The sequence below is a fragment of the Rhinolophus sinicus genome, linkage group LG01 (assembly GCF_036562045.2).
Source record: "Rhinolophus sinicus isolate RSC01 linkage group LG01, ASM3656204v1, whole genome shotgun sequence".
NCBI classification, from domain to species: domain Eukaryota; kingdom Metazoa; phylum Chordata; class Mammalia; order Chiroptera; family Rhinolophidae; genus Rhinolophus; species Rhinolophus sinicus.
Window position 1 is genome coordinate 29631307 of NC_133751.1, and position 19374 is coordinate 29650680.

General features: G+C 35.7%; 1 protein-coding gene across 3 annotated transcripts in view; it reads right to left on the bottom strand.

The window, feature by feature from the left end:
- IFT80 (intraflagellar transport 80) overlaps window positions 1–19374 on the bottom strand; it is a 106883-nt gene that overhangs the window by 49045 nt on the left and 38464 nt on the right. For all 3 annotated transcript variants that reach the window (XM_074327086.1, XM_019732028.2, XM_074327094.1), the window contains one exon: window positions 18834–18971. In XM_074327086.1, coding sequence (XP_074183187.1) covers window positions 18834–18971 — 138 coding nt within the window. The remainder of the gene's footprint in view (window positions 1–18833; window positions 18972–19374) is intronic.

Below are 19374 nucleotides of genomic sequence, written 5' to 3' on the forward strand. Positions count from 1 at the left end.
AAAAATGTGCTCTGGCCAGCAGCATCTTTATCTCCGGTGATCTAGTTAGAAATGCAAATTAACAGGCCCCACCCCATCCTATTGACTCTCCCCTCTCTTTAGGGCAGAAGGTCCAGGAAATTTTTAAGGAGCTGGTCGGATTCTTAAGTGTGTAAGGTTAGGATACTGGTTCTCAACTGTGGCTGCACATTAAAATCATCTAGGAAGCTTTAAAAAAAAAAAAAAAAAAACCAGGCCCGGCCGGCCGGTGGCTTAGGCGGTTAGAGCTCCATGCTCCTAACTCTGAAGGCTGCTGGTTCGATTCCCACATGGCCCAGTGGGCTCTCAACCACAAGGTTGTCAGTTCAACTCCTCGAGTCCCGAAAGGGATGGTGGGCTCCGCCCCCTGCAACTAAGATTGAACACGGCACCTTGAGCTGAGCTGCCACTGAGCTCACCGATGGCTCAGTTGGCTGGAGCGCGGGCTCTCAACCACAAGGTTGCTAGTTTGATTCCTCGAGTCCTGCAAGGGATGGTGGGCTGCGCCCCCTGCAACTAGAAACGGCAACTGGACCTGGAGCTGAGCTGCCCTCCACAACTAAGACTGAAAGGACAACAACTTGAAGCTGAACGGCACCCTCCACAACTAAGATTGAAAGGACAACTTGACTTGGAAAAAAAGGCCTGGAAGTACACACTGTTCCCCAATAAAGTCCTGTTCCCCTTCCCCAATAAAATCTTAAAAAAACACACAAAAAAAACCAAAGCCTATGTATCCAACCAATTAAGCCCAGAATCTCTTTGGGTGGGGTCTGGGTATGTTTTTCAAAGTTCTCTAGGTGATTTTAATGTGAACTACTGTTCAAGAGAAAAAGCAAAATCTGTGATTTGGTTTGAGACCATCCTGAGCAGCTCGCTCACTGTTAACACCTTGCCAATTCATCTCCAATTCAACTCATGTGCTAACCACACGACCTCCATCTTAGCCTCTGAACCAGCTTCTCATAGTATGTGTACATTTGGTTTCTTACATTCATCAATCTAATTTTTTTCTTTTTCACTTTTTATTATTAGCATTTCAAACATCCCAAATCCAGACTGTGGGAAACTATAGGACATAATACAGTTTCTTCAACTACAGAAAAATGCAAGGGGAAAAAAGAGATGGAAGGGGAACTTACAGATCTAGAGATCTAAGAGACTTATCAACCAATCACAATGATTATACCTTATTTGCATCTCACTTTCAACAAGCTGAAAAAAAGACACTAGGAAAAATTTGAACAGTGACTGGATACTTGAGACTGTCAAGGAATTATTGTTTTTAGGTTTAATAGTGGTATTGAGGTTAGATCTTAAAAAGTCTGCATTTTTGGTAATATATACTGAAATATTTAGTGATGAAATGATATGATGTCAGGGAATTGTTCAAAATAATCTGGGCCATGGAGAAGCAGGTGGTGATATAGATGAGATAAGAATTAGCCATTAGTTGATAACTGTTGAAAGATGGGTATTGGGTAAATGGGACTTCATTACACCAGTTGGTTCCCTTATAACTTCCAAATGTAACTGACAAATGTTGTTTAGTATCATTAACTCATTAATTTTAACATATTTGATGTGTTTTAACAAATATAATCCTCAAATTAACCCAGTTTAGCCACTGGGATCCATCAAGTTGTTCTTTAGTCTTTTTGACAGAATCTTGTAGTCTTTGATCACTTCCCTTGTTTTCTAGTATGACACAATGTTTCAGATTAATATTTTATATTTCCTGACCCACACCTGGAATCAGCCTTTTCTTCAGTGGAACCTGGTTCATTTTATAGAAATGTGGAAAATGGTATTGAGAGAAACACCCACAAGTACTAGGGGTGCTCACCGATACTGAGTTGAGCATTGCTTTTCTGGGTCTTTTTTACGAACAGAGCTAGGACATTTTTTCATGAACTCAAACTGACACTTCCGTTTCAAATCCAGGAACTATAGGATTTTTGTTTAGCCTCACCAGTCTTACCTCAGTATCTCCTTTCACCTAGCCAAAAATCCCAGTTCTTAAAAGCACTGATATCAATATTCAAAGTAACAATATCAACACCATAAACAATCATAAGTTTAATTTTTTTCATTCTTTTGACTTTAAGCCTACTTTCTTTTTTTAAAAAAATAACAACTTTGAGATACATTTCACGTATAAAATTCACCCTTTTAAACTACAGAATCCAGTGGCTTTTAGTATAGTCAGAGTTGTGCAAACCATCACCACTATCTAAGTTCAGAACATTTTTATCACCACAAAAAGAAACCCATACCCATTAGGAGTCACCCCCATTCCCCCTCTCGCCCAGCTCTTGGCAGCCACTAATCTATTTTCATTTTCTATTCTGGCCATTTCATATAAATGGAATAATACATTATGTGGCTTTTGTTTAGCGTAATATTTTCAAGGTTTATCCATGTTGTAGCATATACCGGTACTTCATTTCTTTTTATTGCCAAATAATATTGTATTGCTTAAATATAACATTTTTGTCTCCATTCGTCATTTGATGGGCATTTGGGTTTTTCAGCTTTTGGGCTATTGTGAATAATGCTACTAGGAACATTTGTGTACAGGCTTTTGTGTGGACATGTTTTCATATTTCTTGGGTGCGTACGTAGGAGTGGAATTTTGGGGTTTCTGGTAACTCTATGTTTAACATTTTGAGGAACTGCCAAACTGTTTTCCAAACCTACAGGGAGATTTTGCATTGAATATGGTGAGCGCAAGGAACACACAATCAAATCATTTAGTCACTGGGAATAGCTCCTCTCTGGGTAGTTATACAAACAACTAAATACAATTAGGTTTATTTATTTCACTTACTTTTGAGTTCGGGGAATTGCTTTCCAAAAATTTAACTTTGTTTATAATTATGTAAAGTATTTACCTGGTTCCAAAGTTAAATTTACCAAAAAATATGAAACAAGGTAAAGTCAAAGAACTCTAACTTCTATCATTTTTCTCTCTTTCCCCTACAATAACTATCTTTTTTTTTTTCATTTTAAATTTATATTGGGGAACAGTGTGTTTCTCCAGGGCCCATCAGCTCCAAGTTGTTGCCCTTCAATCTAGTTATGGAGGGCACAGCTCAGCTCCAAGTCCAGTTGCCCCATTTTCAGTCTTTAGTTACAAGGGGGCACAGCCCACCATCCCATGTGGGAATTGAACAGGCAACCCTGTTGTTGAGAGCTCATGCTCTAAACAACTGAGCCATCCTGCCGCCCCTACGATAACTATCTTTTATTTTGTTTTATCCATACATCTTTCTTCAAAATAAGTGTGTGTGTATGTATGTGTGTATGCACCAGCATTTACCTAAGAAAGGGGTAGGAGTAGTGATACAAATATGTCTAACAATATACCTGATGTTATCTATTGTAGTATATGAGTACATACATTCCTTTATAGCCACTGATAGTATGATCAGTATGTTTTTATGTACTATGCCTGTGCACACTTGTGTGGCTGTCCTCTGTGGTCTTTATTTGCTCTGTCTCTTTTTTGGAATATATTTTAGTATTCAGAAATGTTTTTAATCTAATTGTTACCTTTATACTAATTACTTTTACAAAAATACTCTTAGCCCCGTGCCACTTTTGGAGAATTGTTCTATTGGTTGTCCACTATAAACAATGTGAAAAGTAGGAGATATCCTTGATCCCCTTTTCCCCTTGATTTTAAATAATATCCTTTTATTCTCAAATTAATACCTATAAGGTAATCAGCAAGTTTATTCTAGTTTTCATATACTTCCTCATTCTCCCATTTTTGCAACGTTGGTGCCTATATCCAATATATACTATACTGTATTCTTCATAAACATTTTGTCATAGTTCTACAGATAAATATGTATCTAGTGCTGACAATGAGTCCTTATTTTACTATGTCCCTAGTCATATTGTTGATCTGAAGCTAATTCTCCAGTGGACTCCTCAAAACACTCATGGGAACAACATTTCTTGAGTTCCTACACACCAGTTTATTCCAGTTTGCTTATGACCCTTACACTTAAAGATCAGAGTGGCTGGATATAAAATCTTTGGCTCACCTATTCTTCCTTCGAGTATCTTATGCTAACCTATTGTCTTCTCACATAAAGTGTTGCTATCAAAGTCTGATGATATTCTGATTTTCTTCCCTTTATGAGCGACTTGGTCTTTTCTTTGGATGCCCATAGTACTTTTTCTTTTTCTTCAAACTCCTTTAGTTTTATTAGCATATATCTGGGTGTTGGCCATTTGAGTCAATTTCCTAGGTGTCTGGTATGCCTTTTCAAATTTCAAATTTCTTGTGCTAGAAGAAATCTTTCTTGAATGGTAGCTTTCCGTATCTGTTCTGTTCCCTGCTTTGGGCTTCTCCTTTGAAGACTCCTATTAGACATACTTTGGATCTTTTGTATCTACCACTTTCTATCAAAACCTGTATTTCTTTTGCCATTTCCTTGCTTCCCATTTCACATTCTATTTATGTCAAGTCATTGTCTATTATGTTTATTTGCTCATAATTATATTTCTTCTCATTTGATCTTCACTTCTGTAATAACTTTTCCTTTTTCTGTAATTCCCTCCTGAGTTCTGTGATCTCTCCTTAAAAAAATCACCTCATTTCTTAATTTTCCTACTTCTTATATGGTTATTTCACAGCTTTTGTCATATTCTTCATATTCTATAGCTTGCTTTGAATTATTTGGTCGCAGTGCTTGTCTGTTTATGTCATACTTTCATTGTCTTTGGCCGCATTACATAAGTTGGCTGTCATCCTGTTCTGCTGCTCATTTTTAAATGAAATGGGTTTTGCTATACTTTTGAGAGGGAAGGATGTTCCACCAGGATAGCTCTAGAGCTCTCTCTTCTATTGTTTTCTCATAGTGATTTTAAAAAAAAAAAGGCTCCATCATCATCTTTCTTCCATTATTTATCTGAATCTTCTGTTTTCTTTGCTCAGTTGTCTCTGTTCCAATCAACCTGGATTTTACTACCAGTAAGTTTTGTTCAGTGTAGGGTTTTGTCCTGAAAGGAAGCTTGATTTGTTAGTTTCAAGAGTACATTAGGCCCAGAGAGCTACAGCACTGTCAAATTCTGTCATGGCCCCCTTGCACTCACTCAGAATTGGATCCTATAGAAATTTCTTTCCAATTTCAGCTGCTGTTCTCAGATTGGTCTGTCTCACTTTCAAGTATTTATGGTGATTTGGGCCTTCTTTTCCCATGGTCTTAGAAGGCTGGCTGCTTTTCCTCTGCTTCCTCACACACAGATTCTGATACTATGTGTACCTGTCAATGGTACTTGGGAAAATCACTTGTATTTGCAAATTTGTAGGGGTATTGTGTTACCTAGTTTTATTGTAGTTGCTATCTTTGGGTTTTTGGTTATGGTCTCTTATTTTCTGTTGTTTTTGTTTTAACTTTTAAAAAAAATTTTTATTGTGAGTGTGTTTTTCCAGGACCCATCAGCTCCAAGTCAAGTAGTTGTTTCAATCTAGTTGTGGAGGGCGCAGCTCACAGTGGCCCATGTGGGGATTGAACCCGCAACCTTGCTGTTAAGAGCACTGTGCTCTAACCAATTGAGCTAACCGGCTGCCCTTTATTTTCTCTGAGGAGATTTGAGAAGATTCAAAACTATGCCACTATACCCAACAACATGGATAAATCTCACAGACATATGGTTGAACAGAAAAACTCAGACACAGAAGTGTAAATACTGTATGATTACATTGATAAAAGAGTTAAAAACAGGCAAAGCTAATCGGATGACAGAAGTCAGAATAGTAGTTACTATGGAGGGGTAAATGACTAGGGGAGGCACAAAGGAAGTTTCTAGGTTGTTAATAATGTTCTAATATCAATATGGGTGGTGGTTTCTTCTTCAGTAGTTACATGTATAAAAATTACTGAGCTACATACACAAGATACTGTATGTTATATTTCAATTTAAAAATAAATGCTGCCTTTGCCATTGTCTTTCCCCCTCAACCTATTTTATCAAAATTATACTCATGCTTTGCTTTCATAGTTTGAGCATTTTGAGACCATAATATAATACTGAGCTAAAGTAAGTATTCAACATAAATACTAAAAGGATATGTAAAAATATATGTATAGTAATCATAACTATGTGAAAAATATATCTGCTCAAAGACTTGTAAGGTACATAGAAAATGAAAAGTTTCTTTTGATACGTTGTGATTATGGGTATTATTTTGCTATTTTTTTGTTTTCATTATTTTTCTTATACTGCTTTATGCCATAAATTTCTTCAAAATACAAGTCTTATATCTAATTAAACCATTTCACATTAATCACTATTTGTTCCTACACATTACTGGTGAGGTTTTCTATTTTTTCCCCAAAATCCAAGCAATAAATTACAGCTAAGAGGTTTCTTAGGATACAAAATATTAAAAAGTAAACAAAAATTATTCTGGGCTTGGTTAAGTGCAATTAATTTCTAAAAAAACAAACAGATGAATAAGCAAAAAAACAGAAGAGCAACAGAAAAATCAGTAATTATAAAAGTTTACAGAACACAAATATGATCGGTATTCACAATATGACTTCCAAGTAAAACACCGATGTTATTTTGAGCTGTTTAGGAAGAAGCATTATGCCACTGAACAAGATCACAACAAATTGCTATTATGCTTTTGAAAGACTTAGCAATATATTTTTTGTCTAAAGGCAGTCTTGAAAAATTGTGAGGCTCGCCACTTTGGTTTTGACTCTGAGCAAATATCACTGGTTTCTCCCCAAATATCTAGGATGCTGATGGTCCCCCAAAAGGGCCATCTCCTTGGGTAGTAGAATTCTATGCCTTTCTTTTCACTCTGTCATCCAAAACCTGCTCTAGGCTAGCCAAATTACTGAGAAAAGACCTGATAAGAATAAGTTCAATGTATTCCTCCCGAGATATTATTACATTTTAAGAAATAACAATTTCTTAAATCAAAGCAATAAAGCTCATGGGAGAAATCTTGTTATCAATAAGAAGGTGATGAAAACCATCCTCAGAACATGCCATCCACATAATTCATTGCTAAGAGTAGCCCTGAATTGCAGTTACAAAGATACAGTTTGCTATTACTGTTGTAACAAATTCCCACAAACTTAGAGGCTTAAAACAACACAAATTTATTATCTTACAGTTCTATAGATCACAAATCCAACACCGGTTTCACCAAGCTAAAATCAAGGTGCCAGCCAGCAAAGCTGCATTCCTTTCTGGAAGCCTGGGGAAAGATCCACTTCCCCGATCATTCTGGGTGTTAGCAAAATTCAATTTCTTACAGCTTATAGGACTGAGGTCCCATTTCCTTTCTGGTCATTCATACCTTCTAGAGGCCACCTGTATTCCTTGGCTATGGTCTCCTTCCTCCATTTTTAAAGCCAGCAATGGCAGGTTGAGGTGCTCTTACTTTGAATCTCCCCTCCGCCTTCATTTTGTCTAACCCCGCTGGGAAAGAGTCTCTGCTTTAAAGGACTCATATGATTAAATTGGGCCAACCTGGATAATCCAGGACAGTCTTACCATCTAAAGGTTCATAATCACATCTGCATAGTCCTTTTTGCCATTTAAGGTTATATATTCAGGTTCTGGAGATTAAGGGGTGGGTATCCTTGGGGGCCCATTATTTGGCCTACCACAAAATTACAGCAGTCAATTTGGGGACTTTTACAAGCTTATTCATTTTTTCCTCTAAAGATTTAGACTGAAATATAAGCATAAACACATGAAACAATATTTTTACCACTTTTAAAAAGTAGTTTGGTGTTTGTGGTTTTGGCTTTCAAAAGGCTTATATTCACAATCAGAAAGAAACTAAACAATAATTTGACCGTGTTGTCCCCAAGTGGTAGTAGAATCTTGGTATTTTTCATGTGGTACTGAATATCAAGAAATTGAAAAGAAAACATTTAAAAATTATTGAACAAGTTGCTTTTAGAAAGAAAAAAGAAACAAAATAGGTTTATGACATCAAGCAAAATATGCATTTAATATTCTATCGTGTATATTGTATAAAAAACATTATTATATTAAGAAAAAGAAAACTATCATTTTTCATGACTATTTCCTGATAGTATGAATAATTAGACTGAGATAGAATCTTCCTCAGAGAAAATATGGACATCTTAGAATACTGAGGGAAAAGTCCTTAAGGAGCATTTTTAAATCATCAACTCTATAACTGCTACCAGATGTTACTGCAAATAATTAGATATGGCCTAATGGTCTGGAAAAATCTATAGAGTCTTAAAAAGGTTAGGTGGTAAGGAAGGGAAAAGTAATTTAACAAAAAACAATGAAATGAAGGGAAAGAACATCTTTTCTTAAACAGAAATAAACGATTCAAGATTTTTTACATGATTTGGTATCTCTGGCGATGACTAATCAGAATGTGTGAACGTTGAAGTTTGGTTTATGAGGTATTTATAAGTAGAAGAAAATCTGAGAGAGTTTAGAAGAGGAAACTGTACTCCAAATGGAGGGTAGGGGAACAATGACACACTGTATAAGAAATCATAGTTGGATTGCCCATGTGAAATGGAAGCTTTTGCATGATTTTAGCATGTGCACACCTAGAGAACATTGTCAAACAGAAGTAAATTTCTGTGCTTCTACAGATAGAGAATTAAATACAGATTTTCAGGTACCAAAATCAGAAAAAAAGCAAATTCAAATTTATGCTTCTCGGGGTAAAAACAAACAAACAAACACCATGATCTCTGGTTTGAAAAAAAGTGGGGTTTTGTTTTTGTTTTTGTTACTCAACCAGAGAGGAATTTTACTTGGTTTAGTGTCATCTAAAGTAAGTACAGACATACCGGAAAATTTACTGTTATTCTATTCTTTCTCTATTCTCCCACAACTATTATAACCTTTGCCATTAAATAACTTAATTATCTGTTTACATATCAGTATTCTCAATAGAGGGTGAGCTACTCCTGGAGGACAGGTGTGGATGTGATTCTTTGAACAGCCAGACTTATCACACAGAACTTAGCACACATGAATATTTGTTGGATGGATGAGTGAATGAATGAATGAATGTGCCTGTGTATTTAGGCACTCCTTCCTTCTCAGAGCTCAACTATGACTTTAACCAAACTTGACTTTTAAAATTAAAAACCCAAGGAACAAATTAAAACCAAACATTTAGAAATTTTAAACTAGCCTTCTCAAAAACATCGACCAAACTGACTAAATGGATCAATTCTAGTAGTGAACTAATGCAGTCAAAATGCTGCAGTGTAAGTCACTGAGTTACACTGAGTTAAGTTAATATAAGTCATTAAAAACTAAAACAAAATCTTTTATCTGTCCAATGACCCATTAAAATGCAACACTTATGGAACACCTACTCTGTGTTAGGTGTTGATTTAAAAAAAAGATTAAAAGTAATAGAACTCTGATTTTGTATTGCTTGCCAAGTTTCTTACAGCAAGTCTGGACAGCAGGGTTTCATATTGTAAAGGAAGCACAGTTCCCTTACTTTATGGTTTATACTTTACAGCTTTATAGCTTCTAGCAAAGTTGGTTTTATATTAAATCTGAAAATACAATTCTAATTTCCATTATAAAGGCAGACATTTATTCATGTAAAAAGAAACTCAGAGGATTAAGCTGAAAACTTTTGACAAATCAGGCTTAGGTGGCTTTGAAACACAAATGATAACCTACAGGGTTGGTTGCCTCCCTCCTGCATTTTCAGGACCTGGCACTCACCAGCAATCTCTGTGGTTACTGGGAGAGTCTTGGCAGCCATGTTTATACAACATACCCCAACCTGCCTAGGCATATCTGATTAGACCAGGCATGAGTACCTTACCTAGACCAGGCCAGTGACTAACAGAAGCAGAGGTAAAAGACAAAAAGGGAACACTTTCTGTGTCTTCTCAGCACTTCAGTCTCTGATTCCTGAGGCTCCTTACCTGGCTTCTGGATGGTATCCCTGTAAACTTATAAAAAAATTCCTCTTTTTGCTTAATCGTGTCTGCTTCTTGCATCCAATTATAATAAAATGTATAGTAAATTTGAAGTTATAGGGTCAGCTACATTTCTCTAGTACTGCTTGAGTCTTTCCCACTTCTGTCATATCATGTACAGTGCTGCCTCTTCATATTAAATTTATATTAAAAAAACAAACAAAGAGCACAGTAATACTACTCCTGAGAGGAAGCAACCACTATGTCCAGTACCTATGGAAAAGGTATCACAGATTGTGAAATTGAAAGGAGGCAAACACTTCGCCCTGCCCATCTACTTCAGAGATAAGGAAAATGAAGGCCCAAGAGAGGCCTTTAACTTTGTACATTCACCACTGGAGTCTTGACTCCAGAGCGCTACAAACATGTCAATACTACCTACATAAAATAAAATAAAACAACCAAGCATACCACACAGCACAATACAGAGAACAACAATTGAAAATGTATCTATAAAGTGTTGAACTACCTACTAAAGATATTATATCCCTTTGAAAGACCATACGTTTTTTTTCTGTAGTCTTCAAATTGCTTAGGCATGCAGATTATTTCCCAACAGGAAAATAAGAGATATTTAAACTGAAAAACATGTCTTTGCTATAATAACTTTTAAAAGTACCTCTCTTCTCATATGCCAACCTCACCCTTCTCTTTACTAGTCCTGTATCAATATACTAAATTAAAAGGCCCCTCAAAAGCATGTGTCTTTAGCCAAGTTGAATGAATTCAATTCATAAAATTGAGTGTTCACAAAATAAGTTTAGGTGGAAGAGAAAACAGATGCAAAGTTTCTTACATTTCTTTAAAGTACACTAACTGATTTTTAAGATCAATATTCTCTCTCATATACTGTGTTTCCCCAAAAATAAGACCTAGTCGGACAATAAGCTCTAATGTGTCTTTTGGAGCAAAAATTACTATAAGACCTGGTCTTATTTTACTATAATACAATAATATAATATAACATGATATAATATTATATTATACCCGGTCTTACAGTAATATAAGACCGGGTATAATATAATACCAGGTATAATATAATACCAGATCTTATATTAATTTTTGTTCCAAAGGATGCATTAGAGCTGATTGTCCGGCTAGGTCTTATTTTCGGGGAAACAGGGTACCAGGAATTAACAAAGTGCAGGCTGTCTTAAATTATGTGTTGACATAAACAAGTATAATTGACAATGAAAAGTTACATATAACAGTAAGACCAGTTACTGCAGATGATGAACCACTGCAATTATTTTAACTGAATGGAAGAATGAATGAAGAGAGGAAAGTGTTTTTATTATAATGACTAACTGGATATTGAAGAACTGAGAAAATAAGAATGGCAAAAAGTTCTCTCTCACACAAGCAACAGCACCACCTGCTGATAAATAAAAGCAACAATGTCATTTAATTTAAAATGTGCTCATTTACCTTATATATCCAAATCTTTACCCTGGAATTCTGTTACATTTAATGCAATATAATATAATTCATTAATATATTCTGCATATTTATTTATAACTATGTTAATTTGAAAGCTTTTACCTTACATATTTAAATTATGCCCTTCCTAAAAATCAAAGGTAAAAATAAAATTTATTATGGAATCTAGAGATAAATTGTAGTACCATGGCTTTTAATTTTTATTCCATAAGTAATTCACTTATGTCATAATTTATGCGATAATGTACATTTGATTTGTGTCTGATATTCCCTGACCACCTCACCTAAAATAATGCCATCTCCCATATCCAGGTTTATTTTTTATAGCATTTATTACCATTTAACATATTACATATTTATTTTGTTTGTATGCTTATAGTCTTTCATCTGCTGAGTTAAAACTCAGAGCAGGGAATTTATTTTGTTTACTGCTGTTTCTTTAACACCTCCGGTAAGTGCCTAACATATAACAGACTCAATAAATATTTGTGAAGGAATTATTGAATATAAAAATAAATGAGCAAATGAACATGCTATGCATTTTTAAACTTCCTTGAAGGCATAACAGCTATTCAAAAGTTTCAAGTATCTTGATAGATTTTGCCAAATTATACAAATTATACTTGAGAAAAGTTGTACCAATTAATGCTCCCTTCAATGCATTATGAGGAGGCCATTGTCCCATTTTCTGGTAAGTGGGAAATGGCATTGTACTGTGATTTTTATTTGCACAAAACTCATTATTGAAGAGACTGAACATATTTTGGGGTTCTGGGGGGAGGGGTATTTACAACATACTTCTTTTCTCCTCTGCTCATTTTTTTCAGTTCCAGATTTTCTATTTGGTTCCTTTTTTATAATTTGTATCTCTTTATTGAGCTTTTCTATTTGTTCAGACCTTGTTCTCTTGATTTCCTTTAGCTCTTTGAACATATTTAAGACCATGGATGTAAAGTCTTTGTCTAATAAGTCAGTGCTGGGCCTGCTCAGGGATGGTTTCTATTTCTTTTTTTTCCTGTCAAGGGGCCATACTTTCCAGCCTCTTTGAATGCCATGTAATTTTTTTGTTGAAAAATAGATGATCTGAATATTATAATGTGGTAACTCTGGAAATCAGATTCTCCTCCCTCCCCAGGGTTTGCTATTGTTGCTTTTTAGAGGGTTGTAGTCACTTGTTTACTGACTTTTCCAAACCATTTTTGGCAAGACTATTCCTTTTATGTGTGGTCACTGAAGTCTCCGTTCTGTTAAGTCAGAGGTCAGCTTATGATGTGACAGAGCCAAAAAGAAAGAAAAAGAATACTCTCCCACTCTGCCAGTTGGCTCTGAGCTGGGGCACTCATTAACACTTAGCCAGGCCCTATGACACCGCCTTAGCCTTTACCTCCTGCCTGTGATCCAAAGCTCTGCCCAAAGATCACCGTTGACATGAGCTTAGCGTCCTTTCATGTCTTTTCTGAGCCTGTGTCTGGCCCTGGGCATGTGTGTTGCACTCTGGATGCCTCAGTATATGTGAGAGCCCCCTAGACCTCTGCTCTCCCATGTATCTTTCTCCTTCCTAGGCTTTTTGGTCTGTGTGCTGCTCGCCCCATCCACCATCCCTTGCCCCAGGTGGCTTGGGTAGTAAGTCTTTACATAGTTTTAACAGATGTCACCTGGGAAGCCACCCCAGCTCTGAGAGATTTACAAAGGAGGCAAACAAAAACAAGCCTCTGTGTCAGTCCTCAGGAACCACCAACAGGTCAAAATGTACAACAATTTTTTGAGAACATGGTCCATATTGTCCCCTCTGGCACCAGCAACCTGCACCAGAACACAGGGTACGACCCCCATGGCCACTGTCAAGCTGGGAATGAGGGATGGTAAGCAGGTAAGCAAAAAATGCTACAGTGTTTTCTTACCAAAATTTAGCAGCGTCTTTCTTCATTAAGCATTTCCCCTGGTTGCTGTAAGTTTTAAATTAGATTCCAGAACTCTGAAAAAGTTGAATCTGACATTTTTTGCCAGTTTAATGGTTGCTTGAGTGGAAGGTCCAATCCTTGGAGCTCCTACTCCACCATTTTCTGCAACATCACTCCTCTTTTGCTTATTTTTATTGAAGAATTTTTAAAAGATATTTATTGCATCTCTATAATTGATACCTTTCATTAAGAAAGGTTCACACTATACAAAATCATAAAAGGAAGAGGACCCAAACGTATCCAGCAACAATGGGTATACTTCAAGCCATATAGTTAGAGATATGGGTATACTGCTTTACTTAAGTGCGATCATAGGATAAAATGCTCTCCTGAAACCTGGTCTTTTTACTAATAAATTATGGATACTTTTCCATGTTACTCAACATAACCTCTCTTTCCCATTTTCAATGAGTTGAGAGGGTAGTCCATTTTAGGTAACAGAATAATAACCTAATTAGTCTCCTAGTTGGGGACATCTAATTTATTTCTAAATTTTACTATTATAATACTATGATAAAATCATTACACATACATCTTTGTATACTTGTACAATAATCTCTTTAGAGCAAATTCCTAGAAGTGGGATCCCTAGGTCAAGGAATACCTTACACTTGGGATATGTATTATCAAACTACCCTTCAAAAAGATTGAATCAATCCATATTCCCAACAACAGTGTAAAATGAGGGTGCTCATTTCCTCCTACTTAAGTGAACTCAAGGTTTTTAACTCATTGTTAAGCTTTTCAATCTATTGGGTAAAATACCTAATAGAATTCTTTATTTTATATTTATCTATTAGTTAAATAGATAAATAGGACATCCTTTCATGTTTATATTGGCCATTTGCCTTTGTTTTGTGAACTGACTATCGATGTCATCTGGCTATTTTCCGTGATAATTCCTTGAACAGTGCATCTCAAACAGGTAGCTCTCCCTCTCCACTTCACTTTGAGAATCGCTGCAGTAGTTAGCACAGCTCTCAACTGTGCAGAGCTGATTTTTAAAACTCGTGATCAATTATTTTAAATAAAATGTTGATATGTAAGGAATGACAATAGCAGAACAGCTGCTACCAGGCCCGTCTTCTCACAGATAACACCTATACACTCCAGACAAAATACAAAAAAACAACAACAACTACTTGAAAACTGGAGAGCAATCAAAAGCAGGCAGACAGCCACTCTGGAAAACAGTTTGGCCATTCCTCAAAAACATAGAGTTAAACATTCTCTAAAAATAGAGTTACTATTTAACCCAGTAATTCCACTCCTAAGTATATACTCAAGAGAAATGAAAACACACAAGTACGTCCACACAAAGAATTATACCCATTCAGAGCAGCATTATCCATAATAAAACAATTGAAACAACCCAAATGTCTATCAATTGATCAATGGATAAACAAAACGTGTCATATTTATATCATGGAATATTATTTGTTCATAAAAAGAAATGATGCACTGATATATGCTACAACATGGATGAACCTTTAAAATATTAGGCTAAGTGAAAGAAGCCCATCGCAAAAAGCCACATACCATAATATGTTATTCCATTGATACACACTGGCCTAATATGTATCAGAATAGATACATATTCTGTATCTATTACAGAATATGTAATAGATATTACATATTATCTAGAATAGACAAATCCACAGAGAAAGAAAGTAGACTAGTGGTTGCCAGGGGCTAGGGATGATGTTGGGAGAAATAGGGATTAACTGTTAGTGAGTATGAGATTCCTTATAGAGGGGAGGAAAATGTGCTAAAATAGAGTGTAGTAAACTGTACACTTTAAATGGATAAATGTCTAGTATATGAATTACATCTCAATAAAGCTGTTAAAACAAAAAGCAGGTAGAAACTTGAGGGGGGTCAATGGTTGAAAGAAGGGCACCGTATTGACTGAATTTCCATTTTTTTATAATCTTTTACCTGAGAGCAGGCCCGACTTGGTGCCTGCATCACTGTTCCTTTGATATCCAAGCAATATTTCCTTTTTTTTTTATTTTTATTAAATTTATTGAGGTGACAATTGTTAGTAAAATTACATAGATTTCAGGTGTACAATTCTGTATTACATCATCTATAAATCCCATTGTGTGTTCATCACCCAGAGTCAGAAGAAAACATAGGTACTGAACTTATGGATCTTGGGTTCAAAGAGCATTTTATGAATTTGACTCCAAAGGCAATGGAAGTAAAAGCTAAAATAAACGAAGGGGACTATATGAAACTTAAAAGCTTCTGCACAGCAAAAGAAACCATTGACAAAATAAAGAGGCCACCAACTGAATGGGAGAAGATTTTTGCAAACAGTGCCTCCGATAAGGGGCTAGTATCCAGAATATACAAGGAACTCATGCAACTCAACAACAAAAAAACAAACAACCCAATTGAAAAATGGGCAGAGGACTTGAAGAGACATTTCTCCAAAGAGGACATACAAATGGCAAATAGACATATGAAAAAATGCTCAACATCACTAATCATCAAAGAAATGCAAATAAAAACCACAATGAGATATCACCTCACCCCAGTCAGAATGGCAATCATCAACAAGACAAATAGTAACAAATGTTGGAGAGGCTGTGGAGAAAAAGGAACCCTATACACTGTTGGTGGGAATGCAGACTGGTGCAGCTGTTATGGAAGGCGGTGTGGAGGTTCCTCAAAAAATTACGAATAGAATTGCCATATGACCCAGCAATCCCTCTCCTGGGTATCTACCCAAAAAATCTGAAAACATTTAGAGATAAAGACACGTGTGCTCCAATGTTCATTGCAGCTTTGTTTACGGTGGCCAAGACATGGAAACAACCAAAATGTCCTTCGATAGATGAATGGATGAAGAAGTTGTGGTATATATACACAATGGAATACTATTCGGCGGTAAGAAAAGATGATATAGGAACATTTGTGACAACATGGATGGATCTTGAGAATGTAATGCTGAGCGAAATAAGTCAGACAGAAAAAGCAGAGAACCATGTGATTTCATTGATATGTGGTATATAAACCAAAAGCAACAAAAGAACAAGATAAACAAATGAGAAACAGAAACTCATAGACACAGACAATGGTTTGGTGGTTGCCAGAGGGTAAGGGGGGTGGGGGTTGGGGGGTGGGAGATGAGGGTAAGGGGGATCGAATATATGGTGATGGAAGCAATATTTCCAATATGCGAATATTACCATGTTAGCACCCACCATCCGTGGTTCTCTACTGATTAACATACTGGTTTTCCAACTTCATTGTTTCAGCTGTTCAAAGAAAATCTTATATTGGATGCTAGTAGTAAACCTGATTAATGTGTAGCTTCTCTGGTTGCAGGTGGCAAGAAGGACCAGGAGTTTAACCCTCTCACCTGTTTTCCACCCCACAGCAACACCTAAGGGGGTGAGGGGGCTCCACAAAAAATAGATTTAAAAAGATTAAGTTCTAAACTCTCTTACATGGTAAACAAGATCCGGTCTGAGAATGTCTTCTCTGTATTCTTTCCTGGCACTTATCCTATTAAATCGTACTGATGTTGCACAAAAGCAGCATATTTTATACTTTGATGACAAGAGTTTCCTTTAGCATGCACCTCTCTTCCCACGACTTGTCTCTCTGGAGAACTGCTAATTCTTCAAGCCTCTTCCCTCCAATCAATGTCCCACAAGCAGAGTTAGGCTCTGCCACACCTTCACAGCACTTGCACAAAACAAACCTTCTGTATAGCACTTATTGCACTGTACTTTAAGTCTTAAAGTTAAATTCTCCCCTGGACTGTCAACAACTTGAATTAAAATCTTAACAGCTTTCCATCCCCAGTTACTAAAATACTCTGATGAGTAGTATATATTAATATTTAATGTCTATTGAATAAAAGAAAATCTATTTAAAACGTTAGTCTCAAGTCCTTAAAAAATTATTATAATATATTCATCTATTCAGTTGAACAAAGTAAAAGGAAAAGCCTTTGAGAAAGTTTACTTTTCCAGATTAGTTAACATTTTAAAAATAGGTTCAGTGCTTAATAAAGTAAACCTTTAATTCACTTATTCAGATGAATTCAATGCCTCAAGCTTTTAAAATTTTTAAATATTTCCATCAAATTGGCAAATTAAAATTATTATGCTTAAATTCACTTATCAATGAATTGCTGAGTATCTACTGTGTTGTACAGATAATCATTAAGCTATGGAATCTTATAAACTATCCAGGGAGGCAAAAATAATATACATGAAACTAAAATGGACAATATAAGAGCACAAGGCATTGTGAAAATGAGAGTACGTATTTTACAGACTTAGAATCATTGATAGAAAATCAGATGGAAATGAGATCATCTGATCTAATGTCCTGATGTTATAACTAGGAGAGATGGAGGTGAGAGGAAGTTATAAAAATAGATAAACTTTAGATTATCTATGAAAGGTATCATGAAAGGAAGTTGAACATGAGCTGGGCCTTAAAGAATGGGTAGAACTCAGTAAGTATTAGACTGAGCTGAGAGCATTTCATGAAAAAAGATGACTAAGAACATTAGTTGGGGCTGAGAAGATACATGAACCAGTGTTCAATCTGATCTGAGTACAGATACAAATTAGGGAGTTGTGAGCGGAGCACTGAATGGATTTTTATGGCACCCGGTTTCAGAGAACTTTAAAGCCAGGCAGAGGACTTTATATTCTACATCATAGAAAACAAGGAACCAGAAAAGTTAACAGGTCATTTATAAAGCTCTAAAAATTCTACGTGAACTGTCTTATTTTGGAATTGAGTAAAATAAGCCACAGAACAATTTTGTGACTTCCTCAAGAGTAGTATGGAATAGCCCCACGCATCTAATGCTGCTGCTTCTGGAGCACTTTGATGAAACAACTGATTTTCCAAGTACAATGGGTAAATACTATTGAGCTTGGCTGTTTGCCTAAGTTCTAAACCAAGTTTGTGTGAAGAAAGGCATATTCTCTTGTGAGGAAAAAGTCTCACTCAAACACGAATTTTTGACAAAAACCAACGTCCTTTGGTTTTAAAATGACCATTCTTAAAATTTACTATCAATTCTTTATCAAAAATATGCAACCCAAATTTTTGTATGCAACATATGGACAGTGAAAAAAAAGTTTAAAACTAACTCTCCATATTGATTGGGCATGAATTTTAATACTTTAACTCCTTCACCATTTTTTACAATTATGCTTAAAATAAGTATTTCCAGAAAGACAAATAGTAGAGAACACACCTATTCTTCAAATTTAAAGAGCTTGGCTCCATAAATCTGGAATTGATTGAACCACTATATTAAGAAGACAAACGAGAAAGATTCAGTCCAATGTATTCATTGAAAATGTTTTTTAAAGATTGAGAACCAGGTGTGTTGTACATTACCACATTTATGACAGCACATCTGTGATTGCTCACCACTATAACTTACCCCAGTTTTATCACACAAGCGTAAAGTATGAAACGATCCAACAGCAAATAATTCTCCATCTGGAGCCCAGGCAACTGAGGTAATAGGATGTTCGTGAGGTTGTGAATTGTACAGAGGGCGGCCGTAACTATCCCATACCTACAAAAGCAAATTTTAAAAAATCTTTTATAACCATTACCACATTATTACAAACAAATTCATACTCCAATAAAGTTCAAGTAAAGATCTAGAAATCATCACTTTACAATATTAGCAATTAAATGTTTTTACTATCACACAAGGGATGGGGAAGCTGTATTCCTTGAAACCTAACCATCTTGAAAAAATATAACATCGTGATAATTTTCAGAATTTACTAAGTCTTTGATTAATCATAAAACTTACCCATCTTAAGTCCTTTTAAACTTAAAAATAAAGTTTTGAGATGATCAGTTTTTTGCTTAAATTCTTTCTGTCCAGTTAAGTGCTCTATCAACTTTCCCTAAAAGTATTTGCTTCAATTAAATTTCCTCTAACTATAGTTACATTAAATCTCATTCTT